The sequence below is a fragment of the Pterocles gutturalis genome, unplaced genomic scaffold (genome assembly GCF_000699245.1).
Source record: "Pterocles gutturalis isolate BGI_N339 unplaced genomic scaffold, ASM69924v1 scaffold20686, whole genome shotgun sequence".
In the NCBI taxonomy this organism is placed as follows: Eukaryota; Metazoa; Chordata; class Aves; order Pterocliformes; family Pteroclidae; genus Pterocles; species Pterocles gutturalis.
The window spans coordinates 39427-64983 of record NW_010100896.1 but is presented as its reverse complement, the minus strand read 5'-3'; the positions used below and the strand labels follow the sequence as shown (position 1 = coordinate 64983).

General features: G+C 41.9%; 1 protein-coding gene across 1 annotated transcript in view; it reads right to left on the bottom strand.

Moving 5' to 3' along the window:
* The window catches only part of PDIA5 (protein disulfide isomerase family A, member 5), a gene marked incomplete at its 5' end in the record, with an annotated part of 88020 nt that overhangs the window by 34123 nt on the left and 28340 nt on the right, over nt 1-25557 (bottom strand). Inside the window, 4 exons of the mRNA XM_010081545.1 lie at nt 15633-15769; nt 20255-20326; nt 20431-20522; nt 25118-25185. Of these exons, the coding sequence (XP_010079847.1) occupies nt 15633-15769; nt 20255-20326; nt 20431-20522; nt 25118-25185 (369 nt within the window). The remainder of the gene's footprint in view (nt 1-15632; nt 15770-20254; nt 20327-20430; nt 20523-25117; nt 25186-25557) is intronic.

Here is a 25557-nt window from a genome sequence, read left to right as displayed (position 1 = left end):
AGGAAAAGGCTGAGGAAGAGCTACTGTCTCAGCACTGCTTGTCTTGGTTAAGAGCACAAAAGAGGCTGGCAAAATGATTTATTTGCCACCCACAGAAAACTTGCAGGCATATGGCTTTGTGGAAGGGGCTGACAGTTCCCTTTGACACCTGCCCAAGCTGATTTAGTTCTCCTTTTAGGAGCAGGGAACTTTATTCATTCTGTGCTCTTCCTCACTTCTGTGCAAAGGGCATCTCAAGTCTGAAATCAGATACCTGGAAACTCTCTGAATTAGCTAGCTCAAATTTGAACAAAAAAAAAAAAATTACTTTTTTGCAGGGGTAACTTCACCTTGGTGTGCTTTACACAGCATGTCCTCCAGCCAGAACAAGGTTCATACTGTGCTCCAGATACAGTATCCACACATTCTACACTATATTCCACCATCATTAATAGAAGATCTGATCATCCAAAAGCACCAAACAACCTGAGTTTTCACAAACGCATGCAGAGGATTAAATAAAAACCCAAACAAGCTAGGCATACTTTGCCCAGGAAATAAAAAACAATTCAAAGCATCTGAAATTCTTGTAAGTAATATTTTGGAGAAAGATATCCAGACTACGAAATGTCACTGTTCCGGGTTGTTTCATGAACATCACACAGACACAGCGCTGCTGACTGCCACGAAGCTAACTCACTCATGCTTAAAATAAAGGGGAAGCAGGATCAGGTCTTTAAAGGCACTTAAATGTAGACTGAAGTCCTCAAATCTTTATTATGCAATGCTTGTTCTACTCCTGACAGAGGACAGCACGATATGCCAGCCTGGAAAAAAAGCCACCATATTAAACTGAATCTGCAAGAGGGACAACAAATCTTAAGAGCTTCTCCTACGATAAATGATACTTCTCTGGCTATCTTTATGAGAATTTTGTTATTGCGTGCTACAGTCTGCTTCTACCTACCATTGCAGAAAAGGTGAGATGTGAATTAAAAGTCAGACCTACACACTGCAAACCAATCCATCTCTCCTATGATTATTTACCCTACCTTTCAATAATCCTGTGAGGATTGCCATTAAATTCTCAAGGCCAATGAAAAAGTCATTTAAATGAATTCCAAGGTCACTGCCTCTCCTTTGATTGCTACATTAGGTTGTTCAGCAGCTGCTGTATCCCTCTGCACTAAGGTCCTCTAGTTTTAGACGTTTTCTGTTCATAAAATGAATGGGAAAATAACCAGAACTCCACAGGTACTTAGTCCAGATGCTCCAATGTGCTGCATAAGGTCTGCTGGGACAGCGGAAGGAAGCTCGCAGGTCTGTAGTGGGCATCTGTGATAGATGTGCTCTTAGAAGATGCACTGTCATGTCAAGTGTATACCAACATTAAACTAAAAGACTAAGCAAGGGAAGCAGTTCCTTCAATCCCAGGTGAGAAGAGAAAGGTCGCAGTCAACACAAGGGTGCCCCGCAGCCTACTCCAAGCACTGACATCCTCTGAGCCTCTCGGGGTCACAGCTGCTGGAAACAGCCAAGGGACTTGCAGGTGTCTACACAAGAGACTCCCACAGCCGCTGTCTTTTCTCGCAGAAGACAAGTAGCACGCCTGGAGATGCAAGTTACAGTTACTCCATCTGGCGACAGAAATCAGTTGGGGTTCAGTGCCTGGCTCTGCTGAACGGTTCTGGACAACCCCTTTGACCTCTCAACACCTTGTCTTGCTCCTCTTGCACAAAAGGAGCCCCAGGCTGCAAGGGTCAAGGTTCTCGAATGGAAAAGAGCACACAGATTGTGAAGGAGGAGTGTTACAAGACAGGAAAAAGAAGTCAAAGCTTACTAAGATCAGTGCTAGGACATCTGGTACAAGACAGGCCCTTACTAATAATTTTTAAAACAGGTATCTAAATGAAGCAAGGATTCAGTTTTCCCAGTTTATTTCTAATGAATCTTCTTATTTTACTGCACAGCCAGGCAGATAAACAGCTCCTTCCTTCAGTGTAGTCACTGCCACACAGCTTACCTCAGCTGCATCCCCAGAATATTGGCGATCACAGACCCCCAAATTGCCCCAGCACAGAGAAGTCACCTCCCTCCACAATCCCATCGCAGGGCAGAGGACAACACTCCCTCAGCACTTCGTCCTCCCCACAGCGCAACTGCACTCCAGTGCAGAGGCAAAGGCCAAGCATGGACAGAGTGATGCTAATGTGCAAGGGCAAGCAGCACACGGACAAATGAAAGGTTAACAAACGTACCAAACAATGTTTTTTGCAAGTAAATATCTGTATTTCTTTACAGAAGCCTGTTTGGCAGCATGGCAAAGACTCACAATATAGAGCACAGTTACTCCAAACGTTTTCATAAGTGAACTAACACAAACACTTCTACTATTAAAACCAAGTTTTGCCTGCAGAAGACGGGCAGAAAACCAATCAAGCAGCTCCAGCTAAACTCCTGTATATGCTGTTCTAGTGCTGCCCCCAGAACATAAATCTCTGTTTCTCTCTGTCATTCACTGTTTGCGTCTTTCAGGTTATTACAGCTATATAAACAAACACCACGCTTTTGGTCACATCCTCTCATTTCAAGACAACATTGTCTGAGGATCTGAAGTGTACGTGACAAGCAAGAGATAAAAGCCAACATCCAGGCAGTTGCAGACAAGGAATTTCTGCCATGAAGAACCCTAGAGATAAATTAAATTGCAAATAAAGATTTTAAGGAATCATTACATTTCTGCCATCAACAGACTGCTTGAGTACTGTTATCGCATACCAGCTATTTATTGTATCATGCCAGCTCTACATCCATCTATAGCTGTGTACCAAAAATACCTCCATTAGCCTGATGAGAAAACGAATTTGAAGCACAAAGCATGTCCTGCTTTCAGCAAGTGGGTCACTGGCAATTCAGACTACACTCATGGAAGATTTACAGACAACTTCAAGAAAAGAAAAAAAAAATTAAAAAAATTCAGATGCACCTTTGTTCTCTAAACATTTAACACCAGGGGATACACCTTTGGTTTCTCCATTTCTAATCTCAGAGGAGCAGTGACATCTCAACACAGCAGAATAGCCAGCCCTTATGCATGCCCCATTGTTGTTAACTCTGACACACACCTGTATATATAAAAGCAAGAGTATGTACATGGGGGAGAGACACAATCCTTGCAGGCAGGGCAAGGATACACACAAGTCTAAGCCCTCCTATCACCTACGCGAGAATGCAAATGTATCGTCTTCTGCCATGGAAGTCCTTAACATGCAAAGATTTCTTATGCATCATGTAAAAGAGTAACTCTAAGGTTTGACATGAGGCAGCTTACAGTTCTTTCACCAGTGTAGGAGAGCATAAACTACAACAGCTGCAGATTCCCTTGCATAATTTAGCCGTCTGCATTGCAGACATCTGATGGGAAATCATCCGCAAATTTGGCAGGGAGGAAGGATGACAAAAGCAGCTGTTTCTCCCCAAAATCACAGTTACAAATTTGCAACTGTGTTGGTTGCATGTTCACTTAATAGTCACAATGGTCATAGCCATCATGTCATGTCCAGTTCTCCAGGTTTCTGCTTCTTAAAAAACAATAAAACCCCCAAAAAACCAACAAACAAACCAAAAAAAACCACTTTATGAAGGATCAGGAGCTCAAGAAATTTTATGCATCCTTTTCCCTCTGGGTACTTACTCCCACCAAACTGTCCATCTTCTTCTCACCAGCAGCGCTGCCGACCCAGGTAAAATTCCAGATACTTAAAAGACAAAGATGTTTCAAAGCTTGATACTTTCTTGTAAGATCAGCAGGAGCAGCTTCAACATCTTCAAACAGATACTGAATTAAAATTTTCAACAGCTAGAAATGTGTGCACACAAATTCAGACACCCCCCTCCCCCACTGTACTTTTAAAGGTAGGTTTGATTTGACCAAGTATTACGTTGCTTAGGGAGCAGTGACAAGCAACCAGCTTTATAGCTTTACAAAAGACAAAGCCTGTGGAAGGTCAGCTTATAAAAGACCCAAAGGAACCAGAAATATAGAATTAGACGGAAAATACTTCAGCAGTATGGATTATTGCAGTCATGCTACATTTATGCAGTTGCAGCCCAATGCCTCAGCTGCGTGGGCTGCACAGTTCATCCCAGTGACAGGAGAGCAGTACAGCATCACGTCCCCACCATTATCACCATCTCACTGGCATTGCCACAAACTCACAATACAGTCAATCTGTGCGTGCAATGATCTGTGCAAATCCAATACCAGCATGTGCACACACAAGAAAGTTCCTGCCTGCTTCCAGCAGCTCTTCAGCATGAAGTCACAGCACAAAATGACTACAAATTGGTCACCCCTTCTCCTATCTGTATGACTTTGAGGCAGCAGTGACCCCAACCCAGCCACCGTCTCTCTCTTGAGCACCTTAAGCATGTGCTGCAGAGCGCACACAGCAGGCATTGATGTCCCTCAGAGAAAGCCTCATGGCACTGGGAAAAACAGAGTAGCGCAGTGTGGGCCACTATCAAACGATTCAGACGGACACAAACGCACTCCCGATCAGGCCAACACCACATGAACCACCTCACACCTGTCTGGTACCTGGGGATGCATGCTGAGCAAGGCAAGCCTCCACCTCCCTGCTTGATCACCTTGGTTGTAGAGGTGAAAGCATCTGAAATCGAATTGTTGATTGACTTTTCTATACTGGCGTAACTGTTTCCCCTGTGGCATCACTGAAACTGCTCAGCAGAAGATTCATAACAGCTTTAGAGAGTTACAGTATGAGTTCAGATTATTTATTTTTTTAAAAGACAGTCAGACCACTGCGTTACATAAGATAAATCAGATCAAACTGACAAGAGAGCTTAACCAAACGTATCCTCCAGGAACTCTGTCTGTATCCAGGCCGTATTGACGGCTCTGGCAGAAGGGCTACCTTCAGCCAGCAACAGACCTCAGCAGAGAGAGGCTTAGCACAGAGGGGGAGAAAATGTGGGTCCTGCAGGCTGCCTCCACGGGATTTAAAAGGCGACAGCTCTAATGACCTCCTGCATAACACATGCTTCTGCCTTCATTTCTGGTCACACTGGAGCATATCTTCTTTTGACATAAAGGCTCAGAGAAAAGGGTGAATATCCTCCAAGGCTAACCTCAGCCACAGGCTGCTACCTCCCAGGGGTCCCTGAAAGTTAAGCAGGGAGAGAGATTTCTGCTCTTTCTTGCCCTCAGAGTGCGCTCTCTCTGCTTTTAACCCTACAGGGATCCCTGGCAGAGCCAGGCTGCTAAAATTAGCCTTTGAAAAATACATCCCCATCTGCAACGGCACAGACTCCAGCACGCATGCAGGAAGGATCTTTAAGCTAATCACTACCTTTATTTAAAATAAACAAGGAAGATCACATGGTTCCTTATTCTCATTCCAAACCCGGCTTCAGCTTCCAGCTACTGGAGATTATGCTGCATGTAATATACCCTCTTAGTCAAAACTAAATGGTGCAACTGGTAGAAATCAGTGCTGGGACACGATGGTGCCTCCTACCATCCCTCTTGAGTGGGAAAAGAAGTGAAGGAAGGTGGATCAGCTGGCATCGGGAGATATGAATTACACTTCCTACACCAGCTTGGAGGTACATGGCCCTAAGTAGGTGTTGAAAATTAATCTTCCCCTATTGAAATGTGACAGAGAGAGACAACAGCACGGCTGCCTTAAGGTGAAATTGTTGAGAGTTTATGAAAAATACCACCAGAAGGTTTCCTTCTCAATTAAATCATAATTATTCTACATTAAAAAACGACACCCCCCTCCTCCCCTTCTCCATTGTCAGATGATCAACTAAATTTTGCCTTGGCAAGGGAAGAGAAGTTGCACTGCTTTCCCTCACACACTTGCCCCACTATGGAAGACTTTATACTTTGGATTTAGCAATGAAAACACCGTAGAGCAGAGGTTAGATGAAATAGCTTTGAATATCCAGTTCAGGAAAACAGCATAGCAAGCAAATTATTTCCTAGGATGCAACCCTAACCATTCTACGATTCTATTGTATGAATTTGTATAAAACATCAGCACAATGGATGCAATGCAAAGAGATCTTCCAAAGAAAGGTACATCCCAAAGCACTTAAGCTTATGGGGCAGGGCTGTTAAAAGCAATGGTGACATTGGCCAAGCATCAGGAAGGGATACTATGCAGCATGCACACATTTTGTCCGAAATCAGAGCAAAAGTGGTTACCAGCTGAGAGGCATTCCCTTACTTAGGAGAAGTGTGCTGGGATGCTCGCTAACCATAAGCAGCTGGGACCCCACAAGACATACCTCCAGCACAATACCTCACTATCAAAGCAACAGATTCATTTATTAATAACTCAGAGAGACAGCATCACTTGCCAACTCACCATCTGAAAATGCACAGGGAGCAGACAGGCAGGCAAGCAATTTTTCACTGTAGGTTTCTCTTTTCATTAGTTTTCTGTTCATTATTTGCCCTTTAAAGTAAGTTCTCTACTTTACCTTCCACAGGATAATAAAAATTGAAGCCATAAAGTATTTAGGAAGATAAACTTGATAATGAAAACTTTACTGATACCGATTCAAGTAGCAGAGATACTGTAAGGCACTTCACAAATGAGAGCCCTGCTTATTCAGGCAAGGAAATTAATTTATTTCAGAAGAAATAAACCTGGTGCTTAATTCTTAAAGCTAATTCCTACTGCTAACCCACCATTAGAGGCAAGCAAAGTAAATCTATAAAAACAAATTACGCTTCACTCCTATCAGAACTTACCACAAGAGCGTTAAGGGTTTATACATGCACCAGGGTCAAGCTTGCAGGAAGACAGTCACCCACTGCACACTCAGAAGAGGACTTTCAGGGGACAAAAAAAGGCCAGCTAAAATTACAGAAGCCCTTTAGAAGACCACTCTGAATAACTAAATAATCTACAACAGATACCCAGAGAAAGGGAGAATAGGGAAAGTCTCCCTTCAGCTGTCACCTCTCAGCTTCCCCTTGGCTCTCCAGCACCCCCAGCTACTCACTTGCTGTAGTCTCCATTAGCCAGTAAGGACATTTTTAGGAGAGATGGAAAACAATAGTAATGTGAGAAATGAAGCAGCAAATCCTCAAAGAAACTAATGTTCCCTTCACACCACATGCCACACATTCACAGGAAGATTTTTTTCTAATTGGAATAGCCTTTGCAAATGTCTCCTTTAATAGAGAAACTGCTCCCCGTTGGAGGTGAGTGTACAGCGATGCAAATTTCACAAACCCCAAATATCTACAGCTCAGCTCCTTTCTTTCCTTTGTTACTACTGTTCTGCATACAGCTCTCAATACCCACAACTGCTAGAAAGTTGTTCAAAGTACGCTCTGTGTCCCCAGAACAGCACCATGGCACAGAGCAAGTCAAAATCCAGCCCGAAGGCAAAGTAGCCACAAAAACCCCAGGAGTCTGGGTTTGCTACTCCTCCTGTTATGCAGCTGAACCAGAGCAAGCCGAGGTTCCTCCCTTCAGGTCCCAGCGCAGGCTGTCACCAGGCTGCAAGTCATCAGCTCCAGCTGTGATAATCTAGTCCAAGCTGTATGCTCACTTGATGGCAGATAGGGTTTCCTAAACTTGGGGGCCAAAAGCCCGATTCCCTGTCACAAACCAGGGAACGCTGAAGGCATCGCCCTACGTCCTTTGTGTTAATCGAGTCTTTCCAATGTTCAGTTATGACAGGCCCTCCCTACCTCAATTCTTGCCATACTGGAGCATCTCACAGCCTGGACGTGGCTCATTACACAGAAGTCCCATACAAGGTGAAATGTTATCTCTACTTCACAGACTGGAAACTGAGACAAATATTTAGTGACTTGGGTACAAAGTCACTGTACAAATCAAAGGAAAGCAGAGAACTAAACTTTTACATCTCCAGGCTAAGGCTATCACTTTTATCACTGGATCATCGTTTTTTATTACTTTACCCTGCTCAAAGAGCACAAACTGCTTCAAAAGGACAATCTTCTTATATGAACTGTGCGCTCTAGTATCAAAAGACCAACACAAAAGAGACAACGGACTCCATCATTACTGTCTTCAACCTTTTCATTAGGTATCCTATCAAGTTTTACTGCACAAGCTAGTCATTAGGATTTTATACTCTCCACATTCCTATTTATATTAAGTGCCACTAAAAACCTATATCGATTTTTATTTTTAAACCCTCAAGAAACATAAGTGGGATGGTCATTAAAGGAAAAATTCATGTCAGGTTCTTAATTTCCTGGTTTGCTGCATTTTCAAGACTCCTATTTTAATGTATGATTAAATCTCCACTGAAAATCATTGCTGCAATTAGTTTAACGAGGCAGGTCATTGCACTGAACTGTTTACACTCCCTGAAATTTTTGGTGATATTCAAATACATGTAACATGAAGCAACATCCTGTTGTAGACTGACATGCTTTTAAATATTGCTGCACCTAGTGTGAGAGTCCCAGTCCTCCTCTCTCTGAATCAACAGTCAGAACTTGCTCACTTCAGTGGAAGCAGATTCACGATCCAAGAATTTACCTGTTTCTAACTGGTTTATATGAAGAATATTATCTGTTCCAGGAGACTACCAGGAATGTACAGCTAAAAAGTACATACACACAATGAACAGAAAGTTTACACAATTTACACTTGTCCAGGGAGGCATTTTATTATATATCCTATTAAAAATGCATTAAGGCAATATTGAAGTTAGGCACCTAAGGATGTGGAGTCAGGAAACACGATGCAGATCTCTTCTCTTCACCTATCTATCCAGACTCTTAAACAGCAACATTCATCATCCAAGTGCTCTTGCACAACAATTCGATCTTTCAGTGACTGGGGCATTGCAACAGCCCATCCTACCATCTGCACTGTCTCACCAAGAAACCCAACAGAGCTCGGTACCGCCTATCACCTACATAATGTCCAGAAAGATACTTTGTTCAAAGCTTTCTATAGTTATTCTAAGGAGAATATTTTTGTGAGGTCTAGTAGGATCAGGATCGAGCCCACAGCAAGCATCTTGACACATTAACGTCTCCTTGTGTATCGTCCCATGGACTAGTCTATCCAGATGTATCACACAGATACGACATCTGCCAAGCTTCCAAATACATGACCTGCCTTACACACCACGAACTCCCAGTAATCCTTGCAGATTGCAGCCAAGGCAGCACAGAACTGCTTGCCTTTGTTTCCTTCTCTGACTACAGCATCACTGAGTAACGGGCACAATTGTTTCTAAGGTATTGCCCATATGGAAAGTCCAATTTAAAAAGCAGAGTTCATTCATAAAGTTGGATTGCCAAAGCTTATAAAGATCTTTCATGAAACTCTAAAGCAAACCCTTGACTGAGGTCTACATCCTGCCAAGCTTTCGGCTTCCAACTCCCTCCCACCTCAAGTGCACTTTGCAAACACAGCTCTTCTCTGCAACTTCTGCCACTCAATAAGCTCTTCTCACACGGAGTTCTCTCTGACCAAGGACTGACCAACATTATAGAACAGGAAATAACAGCAGAGTGCAGACGTGGAGGACTACTGGAGTAGATGCTATTACTCTTGCTGCTCCTCTTGGGAAAGTACCTGATACCCCTCCACAAGGACACCAGCCAGATGCCTTGCTTCTCTTCAAAATACCCAGTTTGGCTGGTGCCTCAATGCAGGCCCAAAGGCAGATCTTTGGTGATGAAAGAGTATTTTCCACCTGAACTAAACTGATACCATCCACAGAGACAAACAGAAGCTTCTTACAAAGAGCTACTACTAGATGATGTAAAATAAATTAAGGGGGTTCCTAGCACGGGTCTAACAAGAATGGCTTCCCAGCTACCTACCATTGGTCTTTATCCTAGAGGCTGTACATCTGAAGGTAGATGCCAAAAGCTCTTTATGCAGCCACTGAACACAGACAACATTTTATTTTAAAAATCACGAATGTCAGATACGACTGGGACAAATGAAAATGAAAGGATATTTCCATCCATTCCACAATCAGTGCTGCTTGTTGTTTGGATAACCCGCAAGCCTTTAACCTCCAGTTAACTGGTGCAACTGCATTGGGTTACATTTTAAAAAATATCCTTGACTGAATCATGAATTAGCATGGAAAACTTAAAATTTTATTTATTTATTTAGCACAGGCTGCCAATGTTAGGCTGCTGCTGACCTGTCCAGGAAAGGCTATTTTTTCAGGCTGCACAGCAAATTAATTCTTCAGCCTTTTCAACTCATGGCCTTTCTGTTGAGGCTGCCAACAGATGTACCAACTACTGCTCACTGCAATGGTAGCTTGCTTTCATAAGGAACCAGTGGGAGTCTGAAAGGGAGACTTGTATATTTATAATTGTAAAATCAGTCTGAAAAAAACAGATTTAATTTTGTGCACACATTTTGGTTTGCTTTATAATTAAAGTCATCAATGGATTCCTCCATCCTAATCTCACCACATGCAGCAGTAAGAAACAAAAATAAGACTACTGAAACCAGTGACGGTGCGCTGGCAGAGAGAGATGCAAGCCCACTGCTTGGTTAGAAGCTGGAGGTCTTCATCTTGCATTGGGCTAATTGGTTGGCATTCTTAATAATGAGTCCACAGAGTGGCTTAAAACCTTGGGTTTTAATGTACCAGAGGGGGCAGGGAAGGAGGGAAGGGTATGAAAAGCTGTTTTTCAAAGCTAAATTGATAAAACAGCTCCCTGTGCAATTAAAAACCTGCAAAGCCAAATAGTTGGCTTTGGGAAGCACCAACTATGTAATTTATCGGGCTGATTTATAAAGGGAGAGAAAACATCTGAGGACAGGAAAGGAATTTCACAGAAATTCCAACAACTTGAAAACTACAGTGCATTTTATAATCTCAAGATTTATTTTTGCCCTCCCTTCCATTCAGGGGGAGTGAAAAAAGGTGTACCAGGGCTGCACCTCCAAAGCAGTTTCCAGGAACAAATCAAGGAGGGGAAGGAAAAAAAAAACCACCACACCCAAACAAACCAAGAGCTGCATTTTCCCTGCCTTCCCTCCTGATCAACAGAGGAAAACCATGATGGCTCAAATACCCCACTAAGGGTATTAACATTTTTTCAAACCATATAAAGTCTCTGAAGAAGTCCTATGAAGAGGACTAGGAAGAAGACAAGTTTAACATGAATTTAAGCTCATGTACAAGGAATAAATGTTGCAGGAAAAACATTTTAATAGTTTAATCCTTTAAAAAGCAAATGCACACTCACACTAACAGTACAGCCAGTACTGGTCCGTGGACTTTGGTATGGCTGATGGGATGGGGTGGGATGGGGGACCACCACTCACTAGCAACATGGACTATTCAAGTCTGTGCTTGCTAAATGTACCCAGGGAGGCTACAGCTCGTGGTGGCACCAGGACATTATTGCATATGAGGCTGCAGGAACAGGTACGCTTTAAAATGTTAGCAATGTCATTTGTGTTAACAAAACATAATGAAAAGTAACTCCTGTGCATGAAAAGCAGACACTTTTAGAACCCATTTCTGAATTGACTGTAATTTCAATCCTAGACTTTAAACATCCTTCAGTAGCATTTGAATTGACTTATCAGCAAGTTGGTTAGGTTTATTTTGTACGACTCTGAGATGTGCTTTGGAGAAAAATACTGCAAAAATGTAGAAAAGGAAATTCGTGGGGTTTTTATTCCTTTGACAAAAACAAGTCAGAAAGACTGCAACCTGCACTAATTTGGCAAATATTTTTGACAGAATTATTTTTAAAATTGCATTTGACTCAAACAGTTTGATGGGGAAACTGAAAACACATACAAGGATTTTTTGTGTTCAAGTGACTCAGGAGCATTTTAAGTCCCAGCAATTCCCCATGTCACTAAAGCATTTAACAACACTTGACTGGCAGCATAACCCATATTTAGAGACATTCAGAACCCAGCTGTCATCTTGGGCATCTAAATAAATTGATCAGCTGCAGGCACAGATATCAAGCAGCAGATACAGACATGGAGTCTTTATTCTCATTGCTAACAGAAGACTATCAAACTGCAGAGGTGCCCTTATGTATGTTATGGTACAGAAATAGCTTCGGTTGGTGCAATACATCTTCTGTTACAACCTCAGAAACAGGCCCACTATCATAACTGTGGTATCGTATGTTAGCAAATATGATAAATCCAAGCAAAACTCCAAATCCTTTGTGGGAAAGGGCCCTTTATTTGCTCTTTTTTATAGTGCAGGAGATCTCAGTTCATAACTGAAGTTTCTAGGTACAACACATAGAAACACATAGAAAAAGCACTTTAGATGTCTGCAAGACTCCAGTCTGGATATATCCAGGATAACACTGTGCTTGCCACCAGCAATTAAGAAATTTCAGCAAAATGCTTGAATAAGAAGCACAACGCTGCACACCCTTCACAGATGGCTGGGGAGGGAGAGCGCCTTCAGCCTCCTGGCTGGTTGAGTTGCTCTTTACCTATGCTAAATATTCAGATTTATTTAACATCCTCTTAAGGGCTTTACAAAGGAGCTTCAGAAGGTTAAAAATCCTGCTTCGTGTCCCTAGTGACCTGCAAAATTAAAGCAGAATGAACTCATCCTGCCCACCCACACTCACCCACATTTCTCAGGGCTGACAGTAACGACTCGAAGCACACATCTTCTGTTTAACGGTTCTGCTAAATTATTGCAGAAAAGGTATAAGGTCTCTGACAGCAAGAGGTGCAAGTTGCATGCTGCAGACCTTCCTGATGTGTTTAAGTCACACGTAGCTGCTCTAGTTGAACCTAGTTATGCTAGGCAGCACTTAACAGAAAATGCTATGATGCCTTTAATTGGGCTAGTAAATGCAACTGATTGTAAATAATTATAGCGTGGTCCTCAGAGACAATCATTAGTAGCCACAGGCATGGAGACCCAATTGTCCACATTCATCACAGTGCCTAATTCTGCAGCTCACAGGTATTTACCAGGGATGTGTTTGGCTCAGCTTATCTTCAGCACTTCAGGCAGGCAAGGGGGAGGGGATACAAAAGGCTTCCAATTCCCCACACATCTTTTAATACTACACTCTATTAATGTGTTGGCCATCTGACTATGCAATTAATTGAAATAATTCTCCCTCTAATAAAACAACTTCTCATGAACACAACATTGATAATATGCTAGAAAAATTCCAAGTCACGTGTATGCTGCGTGGTGACACAGGGTTTTAAGTACCTGCTAACTCTAAGGCCAGTGTTGAAACCCCCTTGCTTATTCTTAGTTACACAGAAGTACATCCTGACTTCTGGGCCTGTTTCAACTATTTTTTTATTAATACATAATTTTTAGAAGAATCTTTCCCATCCTACCCTACGAAGCTTAAAATAAGTAAGATGTCCTCTGTTTTTACTGCTTCTTTTACTGGAGTTATTTATCACCTAAAATTCATAAGATGACTCCATTAGCACATTTAAGAAGTGCTAGGAGAAGATCTTTTAATCATGGAAATAACTGTTTATGATAGTTGCCTATTGTTAATTAGCTTGCAAGTCTTACACTCTCTGCTGAGGATGCCCAGAGCGGATTCCTACACACACAGATCTTTTACACATGTACAAGGTGGATTTTGCACATAGGCATACCACTACCACCTGAACATAAATAAAATGCCCCAAATATTCAAGTTGCATTGAAAAAGTGGAGTTGTTCTGGTAAGGAACATTCTTTATCTCAGTTCTGAGCAGCTGGAACACGTTATCAGGAGATTGCAACAGCTCAATTCAGGCATTTGATTTACTTTCAAAGCAGCATTTGCCAAAGTTCTGCTGTACCTTAGCACAGAACGCCCCTTAATACAAAACATAGCTAACTGGAAGTGCCCCTCCCCTCCAAATGGGTCATGCAACATTGATACCTCTAAAACTGTATTATTTGTGTTTTAGAAGATATTAAAAAAAACCCTACAAACTGAACAGAGCCCTCTTCATCTTTATTACTAACTTGAATTTACTATAAAATTTGATTGTAACTGTATGTATTCATCTATTTCTCATCTGACTTCCTAAAGGAATAAGGTTTGCAGGGCCAACCATTAATTTCTTCCCTTCTCTTCCTCCTCCCAAATACACGACTGGACATCTTTGTCCATTTACAGACTCAAAAAACAGGAAAGCTTTTAAATATGACTAAATCTCTGTAAACAGACAGAAATCTGGGGCTAGAGAGAGAGGACACCTACGCCAAGCCACTGTGCACAGAGAGGGAAAGGAGGGAAATTCAGCAGCTACATTTCTGTTTGGTAGCAGTTGTTCAGCCAAACCAGCAAGCATAGAGCTCCTGGGGTGCAACAGCCCGTGATGTCGCTTGCATGCACGGAAATCTGGGGGAAGGAAGGATTTGGGTAATGAAGGGTAACTCCTGAGCAAACCAGGCTTCATCAGTTCTGCTACTTGTGTTTTGATTTTCAGACCCGGTGTTAATCTCCGGTCCCACTTGCATTAGTACAAATAATCCAGTGAACACAGCAACAAAGCAGCAGCCAGTCACCTGCTTCAGTGGATCAAATCCCTAGACATTTCACCAGGCAAAGGAAATTCATTATGGTATGTTTTTCAAATTAGTCTTATGAGCAGACCTTCAAAAAAGGCATTTTGGAGCTAACTCCTAGTGGCTTAAAGGGAAGCAGGATTTCAGTCTCTGTGCCAAGACCCTCTGTTGTTCAGCTGTGAGCACACAGCCTGCCTCCAGAGCCCTAACCTTCAAATCTATGCCCATGAAAATTAACATCTCGCCCAAGTGCAACTGCCAGCACAGCAGCAAGAAGAGACAGAAGCTGTGTATCACACAGCATAACAGATTTGAGCCTGAACCTTCCATCACAGACACAAAGAATCAGTAGAACCAGCTACGTAGCTGAAACAACATACACTCTAAGTGAACAAAGTGGTTAATACACTCTTCCACCCAACAGCATACAGGACGATGCGGCTGGAACAGCCTTCTGAAGGCAATACCTCTGGGCAACCCACTGCATTTTATTGCTCAAGGTAAAATGTCAAGTCATGAAAAAAATCATCCCACTGCATTCTCAGTCAAGCGATATGCAATATCACTACCTGCTCTGCATTAGTTTTCAAAAGTCCTGGGGACTTCCTCAACTTAGATCAAGTTTTAGCATACTTCAGCACAACATGGAATGACCATCACCCCTTACATTGCCAGAGAACAAACTGGAGTGAAAATGCTCAAAATGAGACATCAGCAGCCATGAACAAGGACTCAGGAGCTCACGGTTGTCAGGCTGAGTTGCTCAATCAACCAGAGTTCTTCTTTGAAAGCAAACAACACAGAAGATGAGCTGAAAATGGGAAATCATGTTGTAAAATGAAGATTCCTCAGACTGTTTAAGCATCATTACACTCTTCAGTTATGTTTTGACTCAGCCTACAGAGTGCCTCTTCCAGCAGCACACCTCCGTCCTCAACTTGGAAGTCAGCAACTTCAAAACCATTTCAAGCCTTGTGTATTTAACAATCATCACAAGCAAGAAAACCCTGGACTTCAAGTTCACAGCTCTGTGAAACCTCCACAAAAATCATCATTGCTTTTGTTAGCAAGCATTTGGCTTAGGGTACAGAATAGAAAAAAACCAACAAACTCACATGGTGCATGGAACATCACTAGCACAGATGAATGATCTTTTATAAACTTGTCGAAGTCCTCATCAGTCAGGTGATAAACTACATTTTCTTCATCCGCCCAGGGAGTCTCCGGAGCCTGCGGCTGAGGTGCCCGTGGGCTACAAGACAAACAGACACAGCTGAAAAGCAGCTCTCTGGTGCTAAGCAGCCATTTTGGCAAGTGGGACTGCAAGCAACCACTTTGTGCAGATGTCCGTATATGTATGACAAACTAACCCTACCGAACATCTTCCATAATTGTACCCACCCAGAACTCATAAGCACTAAAACTTTGATAAAACAATCCACAAGAAGCTCACGAGGACAGACCAGCAATGGAAGGGCATGGAACAAGGAGATAACCAGACTGCTTGGTTATTACATTATATAAATCAAATATATTTTCTGTTATTCTTTGAGCCTCCTCAGTGGGATGGTCCCTTTCTCACAGCATTCACACTTGGTAGTTCACAGGAGCCATTGCAAATGAAAGAAAAAAGCAGTGAGCAGAAACAGCTAATCTAAGCAGTCATCTTGAATACTGACAGCATGATTAGGGCTGACAGAGAAAGGAGGAGGTGCAGTGCTGGGACCATGAGCTAGCTACACAGAGCATTTCCTCAGGAATATACAGTTTCACCCTGAACAACCCTGTGACCTGGGGAAGCACTGCTATGTCCTCACTCAGCAGCGGGCTTGCAGGCCTAATTCAGCAAAGCTACTCAACTGCATGCTTAACCTAAAAGGTGAGATGTCCTACCAACTTCACTATGATTATGTGCAAGTTTAACCATTTTTGAGCAGAGAGACTGCTCAAAGACACGGTGGCAAATCTGGAAACTGAACCCAAGCTCATCTGGACCAGTTCAGTGCTCATTGAACAACCGTGCTTGGCTTTTATTAATGTACATTAAAAAGATAATTTGGCAGATGTGAACTGAACTATGTTAATTGACATTTATTTATTAAAGCAGTGTTCACATAGAGGACACCCAAACATACAAAAATTTGGAGACAGACTTCGAAACTATTTTATCTTTGCCAGTTTGCAGTGACGAGTTCCAAATACCCCCCCAAAATTCCCGAAATTCTTTGTCAAAGTACAAGCCCGGATGTGACCTCATCTCTGGTGAAAGCAGATTTACTATTTTTGATTAAAATGTACTATTGTGTTAGCTGCCTGGAACAAGGAATGGCAAATGGATGATAACTCATTTATCCTGCCTTGCTCATTTCTAGGCTGAAAGCCTGGTTTGATAAAAAAAAAAATCAGCAGAGAGATTCCCGTTGCTTACATCAACAGAATTTGCTATCTTAATCTATGTATGATCCAAGAATATTAAGCAATCCATGCAAAACTGTGATGCACACCTCTGCTGCTGCTTATATGATAAATGAACCAAGAAACAAACATCAAAGCAAAGATCGGAGCTGCACTCGGCCAAGCAGCCGAGTGAGAAAAAGAGGCAGGTCTCCATCCACAAGAGTTTACTCTCTAAAAGCTCAGCAAATTATCAGTTTGCTTGTTTTCAAACCTGTACGAGAGCAATAATTTGCAGGTATCCTGGCAGAGTGAAGGCTTTCCAGAAAACACCATGACACTTAGTTAATTTGGAAGGGGAGTTGGGTTGAAGGGGCAGAGCATGGATGAACATAGACACAGTGGCTACAAAGCACTGGGAGAATGCTGTGTTTAGCAGGGCTTGGCATGACCTATTTCAGTAAGTAATTAGTAAAGCAGGGCACAGGATGTTTATTCAAATGGCCCAATTTAAAATGCTGTGCATGCTAATAAGCCTACACAGGAGTTGGTAAGAAGCACCTCAAGGCCTGGAGGAAGCAACAACCAAAATCTAAAATGTCATTTAAAACTGAGACAAGGCACATCCAACGCCTGAAGACCAAAAATAGGATGACAGAAGTCTGGAAGAGTTATCAAGAGCTAATTGAATTAAGAACAGAGAACAAGTTCTTGATTTAACTAAATAGCTGGTGCTAAGAAAGAGCCCAAGAGGAGTCCATAAAAACAGCAAGACAAACTAAGCAGCTACTGAAGGCAGGAAGAAACTGTGGCTTGCCTACCATCCAGGCTTATGCATCTGTGCATCAGATTTAAAAAAAAAAAAAAAAAAGAAAAAGAATTGTGGTATGTACAAGATAGCATCTCTCATGTTAATAACACTGTGTGTTGGAGTAAGGCTGTATGATGGTTTCTCTCTATTGCCTCATGAAAAGATCTGAAACTCCATAAGATAGCAGACAGTGCCTATTAGGAAGATAAGAGAGGTTAAGGAGCCATAAGACTGATGCATTAGCACACTTCAGCATAAGGAAGAAGCACCTTCAATAAGCAGTAAAAGGTGTTGGAGTCCTCCGAACTAGCAGCTCTTGTTCTGAGAGGAAAGAACATGGAAAACATCCTCTCAATAATTAAATAATGCTAACCTTCATTAAGTTCTATCATGTCCTCCCCAACAAATTAGTATAGATCAACTACTTCCAGCACTTTGCCAGTAACATTTAGAGGGGGGAAAAAAAAAGAGAAGGGGGAGAGGAAAGAGAAACAGTTGTTTTTCTGCAGTGTGTACCTAGTATCCACAAAAAAAATAGGTCATTTCATATGGCTCAACGTCTGCTGGACTCTCTTTCGAGAATCTATGATGACAGCACATGCATGCACAGCATAAAAACGTGTTGGCTTTCCTCACTATGGGCTGCCATGTACACTCGGGCGCTGCCGTGCCCCTGCTCCACAGAGCAACATTGCACATCAGAGCAACTCCCCGACACGATGCTCATATTATACTCTTCTGAAATATAGCCTATACACCCTGCAGCTATCTAATTACACTCTTTGGCTTTCCTAAAGCCCTTGCCATACCGTTTGACTACTTGTACTCCAGATTCCTCAGAGCAATACAATATGCATGTAGCAGCTTTACCCCATACACACTTTTAATTGCAACATCAATTACCAGCAAAATTCAAGTATCCATAATTTCTCCATGTGGTTTCCTTAAAAGCTGCACTTATTATACAAAACAGGGGCAAGAAGGCTACTGCTCAGATCACCTTCTGGGAAACTAATAAGCATGCACTAAATGAGGACAAACAGCTGTCTTTAGCTCTGGACTGCTGAAATATCAGCCAAAGCCCACAGTGGCTTGTTAGCAGAGATTATCATTGGAAAGAGCTTGCAGCTGTTCTGCTTTGCCTCCAGTAGCTGTATTCACTTGCTGTCACAGCACTGATATAAAGGCACTGCATATTACAGGGATTATCTGGATATTATGTGGGCAGACAGGGGAAAAAAAACCCCACCCTGAACATCTAATGTTTCATATGTGGTAGCCAAGAGATAAGCACATCCTTGCAAAACTAAAAGGCATAATCAAGTTCAGGTGATGAAGTCATACCCTTGCTCCAAGAACTGATCATCTCCTCAGCATTGCTGGAGTTGCCATCTTGATCATTCATATCTGAAGGCTTAATGAACTAAATGAGGCTTAAAGACTACGGCTAAATTCCTCCTCTTTGATCCACCGGGCAGTACTCGCCTACAGTGTTTGTACCTCCTGATGCTAACAGGAATGCTGCTGTCACTTCATTTGTGGGTTCCCAGTCCTGAAGCACCTAGCCTGCTACGGTTGAAGACACTGGGCTGCCTGCAACCATTTGTATGTCCCCAGCGTAGCCCCACTGGTACCGTAAAGCACATTTATTCTGAGACAATTTTGCTAAGCCATTTTGCAACTGTCCGTTCCTTCTCATGCATCTCTTTCCTTTATTAGCTTAATTTCAAGATTATTTCCCTGGCTGCAGCACACAAGGGAGGGTTACAAAGATGACACAATGCCCAAGAGCTGGGGCTAACTGTTAATGACATTTCTCCATCACCAGACTATCTCAGCTCTCTCCAGCTGCTCTATCAGCTTCACTGGCGATGTGCTGATTTGCACCAGCTGAAGAGCAACTATACATACACTCACACACTTTTTCTGTCTCTCTCTCAACTGCTAGTCCCATAAGATCATTCAGCTCCCAAAATATTTATGACTGCAAATAGCTCTCTTTAGGTAGAACAAGATGCTTTCAACACTACTTCCTGTCATGATGGGAAACACAGACTTCGTAAAAATGACTAGTAATCCGGGGTGCCTTGATCTCCTGTTTGTCTCTGCAAGACACTCCAAAGGCTCCAGCTAAAGGCTGACAAACCAATGAGAAGTGTGTACTTGGTATATACATTTTTAATAAAACAAAAAAGTCAGACCTTTTGCAAGGTATTAAGTTCAGGCACCCAAGATCACAGGAAGTTTAAGCTGGCATTTTTAATGCAGCTGAGATCTGTGTATCTGCATTTATTTTGGTCCACAGACAGTCTCCTACTACATATGAAATGCAATTGTAAAATGCAAGGCATGCATGCTAAAAAACAAACATTAGGCAATCTCTACTACTAGTTTGGCTAATCTCAGCGGCGTAGCTTCGTTTGCTCTTCTGAGCAGAGGGAATGAGGGAGAGATGGCTGTTCCTAAACCATCACATTCTGTAAATAATGAAGAGTACATAAAAGGTGGAGTGCATGAAGTTCAATGCCTTACTTTTTCAGCCACTCTGCTATATCTGCTGCGGTAGCACCATAGTTCTCAAAGTGGAACAGGAACTTTCCTTTCCTATTAAAGCAACAAAACAAGGTTTAGTCCTTGCCCTGGAAGATAAGAACATGCAATTATAGTTGAGTGTATGATTTCTCAAGTAGCAGCAAAACGTAACTGACTCGAAATAGCAGATTGTAGGATATCCCCGGACATTGTACTCCTCCTTTATCCTTTCAAATTCAGCGGAGTAAACGTTCATCCCCGCAAGAACCTGGAAAAACAGAGCATAATTGTATTGATTCTTACAATACTGTAGGAACATTACAACTTGTTTTTAAAGAGTTAAAACAACTAAGCTCTGGGCAGATTCTGATCTTGTTCATATTGCTGTAAAGCAAGGGGATCTCTGTAAAAGGCAGCGAAGTTTTTTGGATTTTGTGCAACAAGGAACAGAGCAATATCTGAATCCTGTCCACAGAAAGCACACAATCAGCTTTTCAACTCCTCCTTGCTCTGGAAGTGTCTCTGTTTATTTTTATTCACCCACTAACAGAAATACCTAAAGGGAATTCTCTCAATCACACTATTTGTGCTCTCTTTGCATATTTGGATTTTAAGCTACAAGCCTAACTAGATTTTTTTTTTTTCTATTTCTGCAAGTACATGGCTTAGTTCACATCCAAACATTAGCTAGGACACGAAGTTCCACGCTCATCTCTCCAGTTTCCACTCCATCAATGAATTTACAATCTCAGCTAATGTCCAGAAGCTCTGACCAACCAAGCACTGGCGTTATCCCAGTTCAAAAATAAATTTACTGAACGGCAAGGGGAAATCAGCATTATGTCGATGTGAAAGTAAAACATGCCCTATTTCCATGAGCCCAGGAAGTACCACACATCATTTATATGCTTTAAATATGTCAAATTACCTGACTGGTAGGGTATGAGAGTTAAGAATTAACCTTGTCCTACAGATATCAAAAGGGCACAGAAGCATAGTAACTTTTCAGACTAGCAAGTGAAACAAAAAGCCTTTGCTTCCCTTTCCTTACCTCTACCCCAACTCATCCTCCACCTCCAGAGCCCTTCACCCTAAGCTTCAGGCTCAGGGCTGCTATGACTGATCCTGTGCCCTGTCCAATTGTCTTCCAAAAATTTCTGACCTGAAAATGTGAAGATTGGACTGATTCTGAGTTTCTGTGGGTGTGGGATTCACATGGAGGTCGTTCTGCTGTCAAACCTTCAACCAGTGAGTTGCCGAGATACCACTTCATCATTAACTTAGTTTAATGGCACTGATGGCTTAAATCCTTTTAGCAGCAGGGTCTTAATCCACACCCCTCCTCCTTTCCCCTCCAAAACCAGGATTTTCTCTTTCCAGCTGAAATACCACATGAGAATTTTATACCAGGTTCCTGACTGCAGCAAACTGCATAGATCAACCAAACGTGCTCAGAGTCAGCATGAAATAAACCTCAAAGCAGAAAATCCTAATTTGAAGGTCAACCTTCTCTAAGAATGTGCTGGAATGCCACAAAAAAGATACTTTGTCTTCTCTCCCCTCTCCTGAGAAAGGATAAAGGAAAGCTAAATGAGAAGAGTACAGAAACAGGGTTTATACTGGCTGGCCAAGTATCTTACTTTGAATTTTCCTTGTAGTTCCAACAACCAGATTGACTTAATTCATATGAGATTATCTAGAGCAAATTCTCCCCTTCCCTTCTCCCGTGTCACCACTCAAGGTTAGGTAAATGCAGCAGGATCAAGACACAGTGGTTACTTTATAAAACAAGAACCAGGTTCATTAACTAATTCCCTCAGAAACACCAGTCTACCAGATTTCCCATTTGCCATGAACTTTCAGAGAACTTCCTAGGTTTTAAATGGACATTCGCAGCCATTTCAGATACTCCGTTACAATTTCACTGTGTCCACCCAGCCTCGGTGATTGATACAAGTCAATAACTTGGATTCATTCTGGTGTTCACACATCGTATGAAGCACATTTAGCAAAAAGCCTATTACAATGGGATTAATTTTTAATGACAAAGTAACAGCTTTAGCTGGCCTATAATCACAGAATTATGCAATATCAGGCTGTCATGGACCATCAAAATACACCTACTGCCCAAAGCCAAGCTCCTCCCTCTATACCTAAGCTGCTCCTACCAGATGTTTAACTAATTTGCCTTTAGCAAACAACTGAATGACCTTGACTTCAATTTAAACCCATTATCTCTTGTAATAGTCACAGAAGACATGAAGACCAGATGTTTCCTTTCATCTCTGCAGTGACATTCCATGTATTTCAACACTCATCTGCTCTCCACCAAGCTACCTATAACCTAAGCTGACTCTGAACCTTTCCTAGCTGGCCATGTCTTCTGGGCTTCTGACCACTCCCGTTCTACTGTGACCCTTCCTTCGCTTCCCAGTTTTCTTGACAGGATTGCTCCCAAATTGGTACCTCACACCACTACTTGAAGCCTTCCTAGAGCCAAGTTTAATGAATAGATTAAACAAAGGCTTCCTTTGATATCTGAAATAAATGTAGGAACTTTATGCTTCTGAACTCTCCTGTTTTTACCAAAAAAAAAAAAAAAAAAAAAAAAAAAAAAAAGAGAGACTAGCACCAAAGGAGGAAATAATTTAAGTATTCGCTTAAGCCCGTCTTTACCGAGTGAAGCACTCTAGCACAGTCGTGAAGTCCACAGGCATTAAGGAGATGCTGAAGTGCTTGACTAACCACAAGTTCCTCCCTGCACTGGGGCTGTAGCACATCAGTGACAGTCACTTGCCAGAGCCCACCTGACCCACAAACCATGGGAATCTCTTGTGCCAAAGATAAAATAAGCCATCCTCTTCCAATTCGGAGCCCCTCTTTTTCCTTCTGCACTGGCTGTAATGAAATTGCAAGATCTAAAACGAATGTAACACTGAAAATGCCACCCTGCCCTCCTCTCAGTAACAGTGGTGGGAAATGAAACGACCAGAGAACATAGCAACCAATGACAGGTACAGTTCACCTTTTCATTTTTACAACCTATTAAATAGGCAATATTGTATGTCATTTTCCTGCTATAGAATTGCAATAATCACTTTTGAGTCTGACACATCCTGACAGCCAATGACAGGTCAGATTAAAAGGCCAAACCATGAGCTCATCCAAACCAATCATGAACTTCCCAGCAAAGCCTGATCTGGAGGTCAACATCACTCTAAGGTACCCCATGGATAATTCATGATGGGTACAGGACAGTTAACTTCAGCTTCCTGAGTAGGATGTGTATACAGCTTGCCATTCCTAATCAGGTTGAATTTAGAAAAACAGACTGATTTTTGTGAAAGACACAGATGGTAGTGGCATAACTGGACTTTCCTCTGAACCAATCCTTCACTAAAAACACTCCAGTGCAAAAAGCACCCCTGACCTGAGCTGCATCAAGCACAGGCACTGCCAGCTTCAGTGCTGTGCCACAGCCCTGTCACTCAGCTGTGCAGCATTAGCCTGGATTGGCAGAAAGCATTTCCCAGTGAGGCAGGAAATAATCAAACTAGAATAGATGTGGAGTTTAAATTCTCTGGTCTGAATTTAATAAAATGAGCTGCACATGGACAAGGAAGGGATAATTGCAGGAGAACACAGCGCTCTGCAGCGTGCCTTCTCTCTGGCAATAGGTGATTCTTTACATTCCTAATTCCTGCCCACCCCACACCTCGCAATGTACCCGCCATGCAAGATGGGAGTGCCTTCCCAAATACCATGGTGCACGTTCCGAGAGGAGATGGCATTAGCGCACTGCCTGGCTAGACAAAAAATGCTCTTGAAAATACCTTCAAGGGTTGTACCATGTCCTAAATACATCTGAACAACTCCCACTCATTTCAGCCCTAAGCAAACAATGATTTGGAGAAAACACTTCTGAAAAACAACTAGTTAGGAGAACACGGGGGAGTCTGACAGCTGTCAGTGCTTATGAGAAGCACTGGCCAGAGCTGCCCTCACAATGAACCACAGCGCTTCATCTTCTCCACATGCCCAAGCAAACCTGTAAACTTGACAGTGAATGACCCAACAGATAGGATCAGACCAAATCCAGCTAAAGCCATGAAACAACAATCCTCTTTCTTTGTCACTCATGTATTATTGGTATCATATAAATTATACATTAAGCACATTATAAAACCTTCCACTTGCTGAGAGAGATCAATATGCTTTATTAGTACAAACAGGTAACTAAATTACTGTGACTGCTGTTGATGGATTTTATTATGGTCAAAACTTATTTTCATTTCAATCTTGTATGAATACTAACTTTGTTGACAGAGCTATAGTAAAACTGTAAGACTTTTATCAATGCTTGTACTTAGTGGCTAGGAGGATGACCAGTAGCGAACGCAGGGAAATCCCCCTCCCACGATACTGTGATTCTCCACTAAAAATGTGGAGTAATTCTAGGGGCATGCCTCGCTGATCCCTCAACAAAACATCAAACCAAAAGCTGATCAAACCCATTATGGCAAAAATTTTTTTATCTTTACCAACATGAGCTCAACAGGACGACAAACTCAAATTAGAAGCTAAACTTAAAACTACACAGTGTCAGAGCCTGTTTTTCCATGGAAAGAACTACACTGGATGTAAAGGGCAAGCGAGTTAGGATCTCATTCTCCAACGTTTTAAAAAAGAATATAAACCAAGAGAGCGAATCTTGAAGGGATCTGGAACAGAGTCATTCCTTTCTGGTTTGTTTTGACTTGCTTAAAAATTGTGCATTTTGATAAGTATCTGTGGTTTCAAATACTTAAAAAAAAAGTTAAAAGGATTTATTGGATTTTATATAAATCTTATTTTCTCACTTACATATTTACCCTTCAGTTCTGTGGCTGCCTGCTGGTAAGACGGCATCATTCTCTTACAAACACCACACCCTGATAAAAAAGAAATTGTGTAAGTAATACGCCAACAATTCTATTCAGACCGTTCTACAGGACCTATGTTCCAAAGCATATGAAACTTCATTTTTATATAAAAAAAAATAAATCAAAATTCCTTATCTATTTCACTTAATAATTATTAGATTATTAGCTTCTAAGGATGTTACTTCTTGTTACATGTATCTATTTTTGCATGTTTTTCATGCTATTCATATTCGTACCCATTTCTCATCCCAGCTTTGTAAAGAGTGTGAGTTGAGCCCAGAGGGGAACTCAAAATGAAACTCACATTTCAAAAGTCAACGGAAGATGTCATGCTTGTGAACTCAAACAAAAATCTTTGTGTGTTTCTGGTCTTTAAGGGGA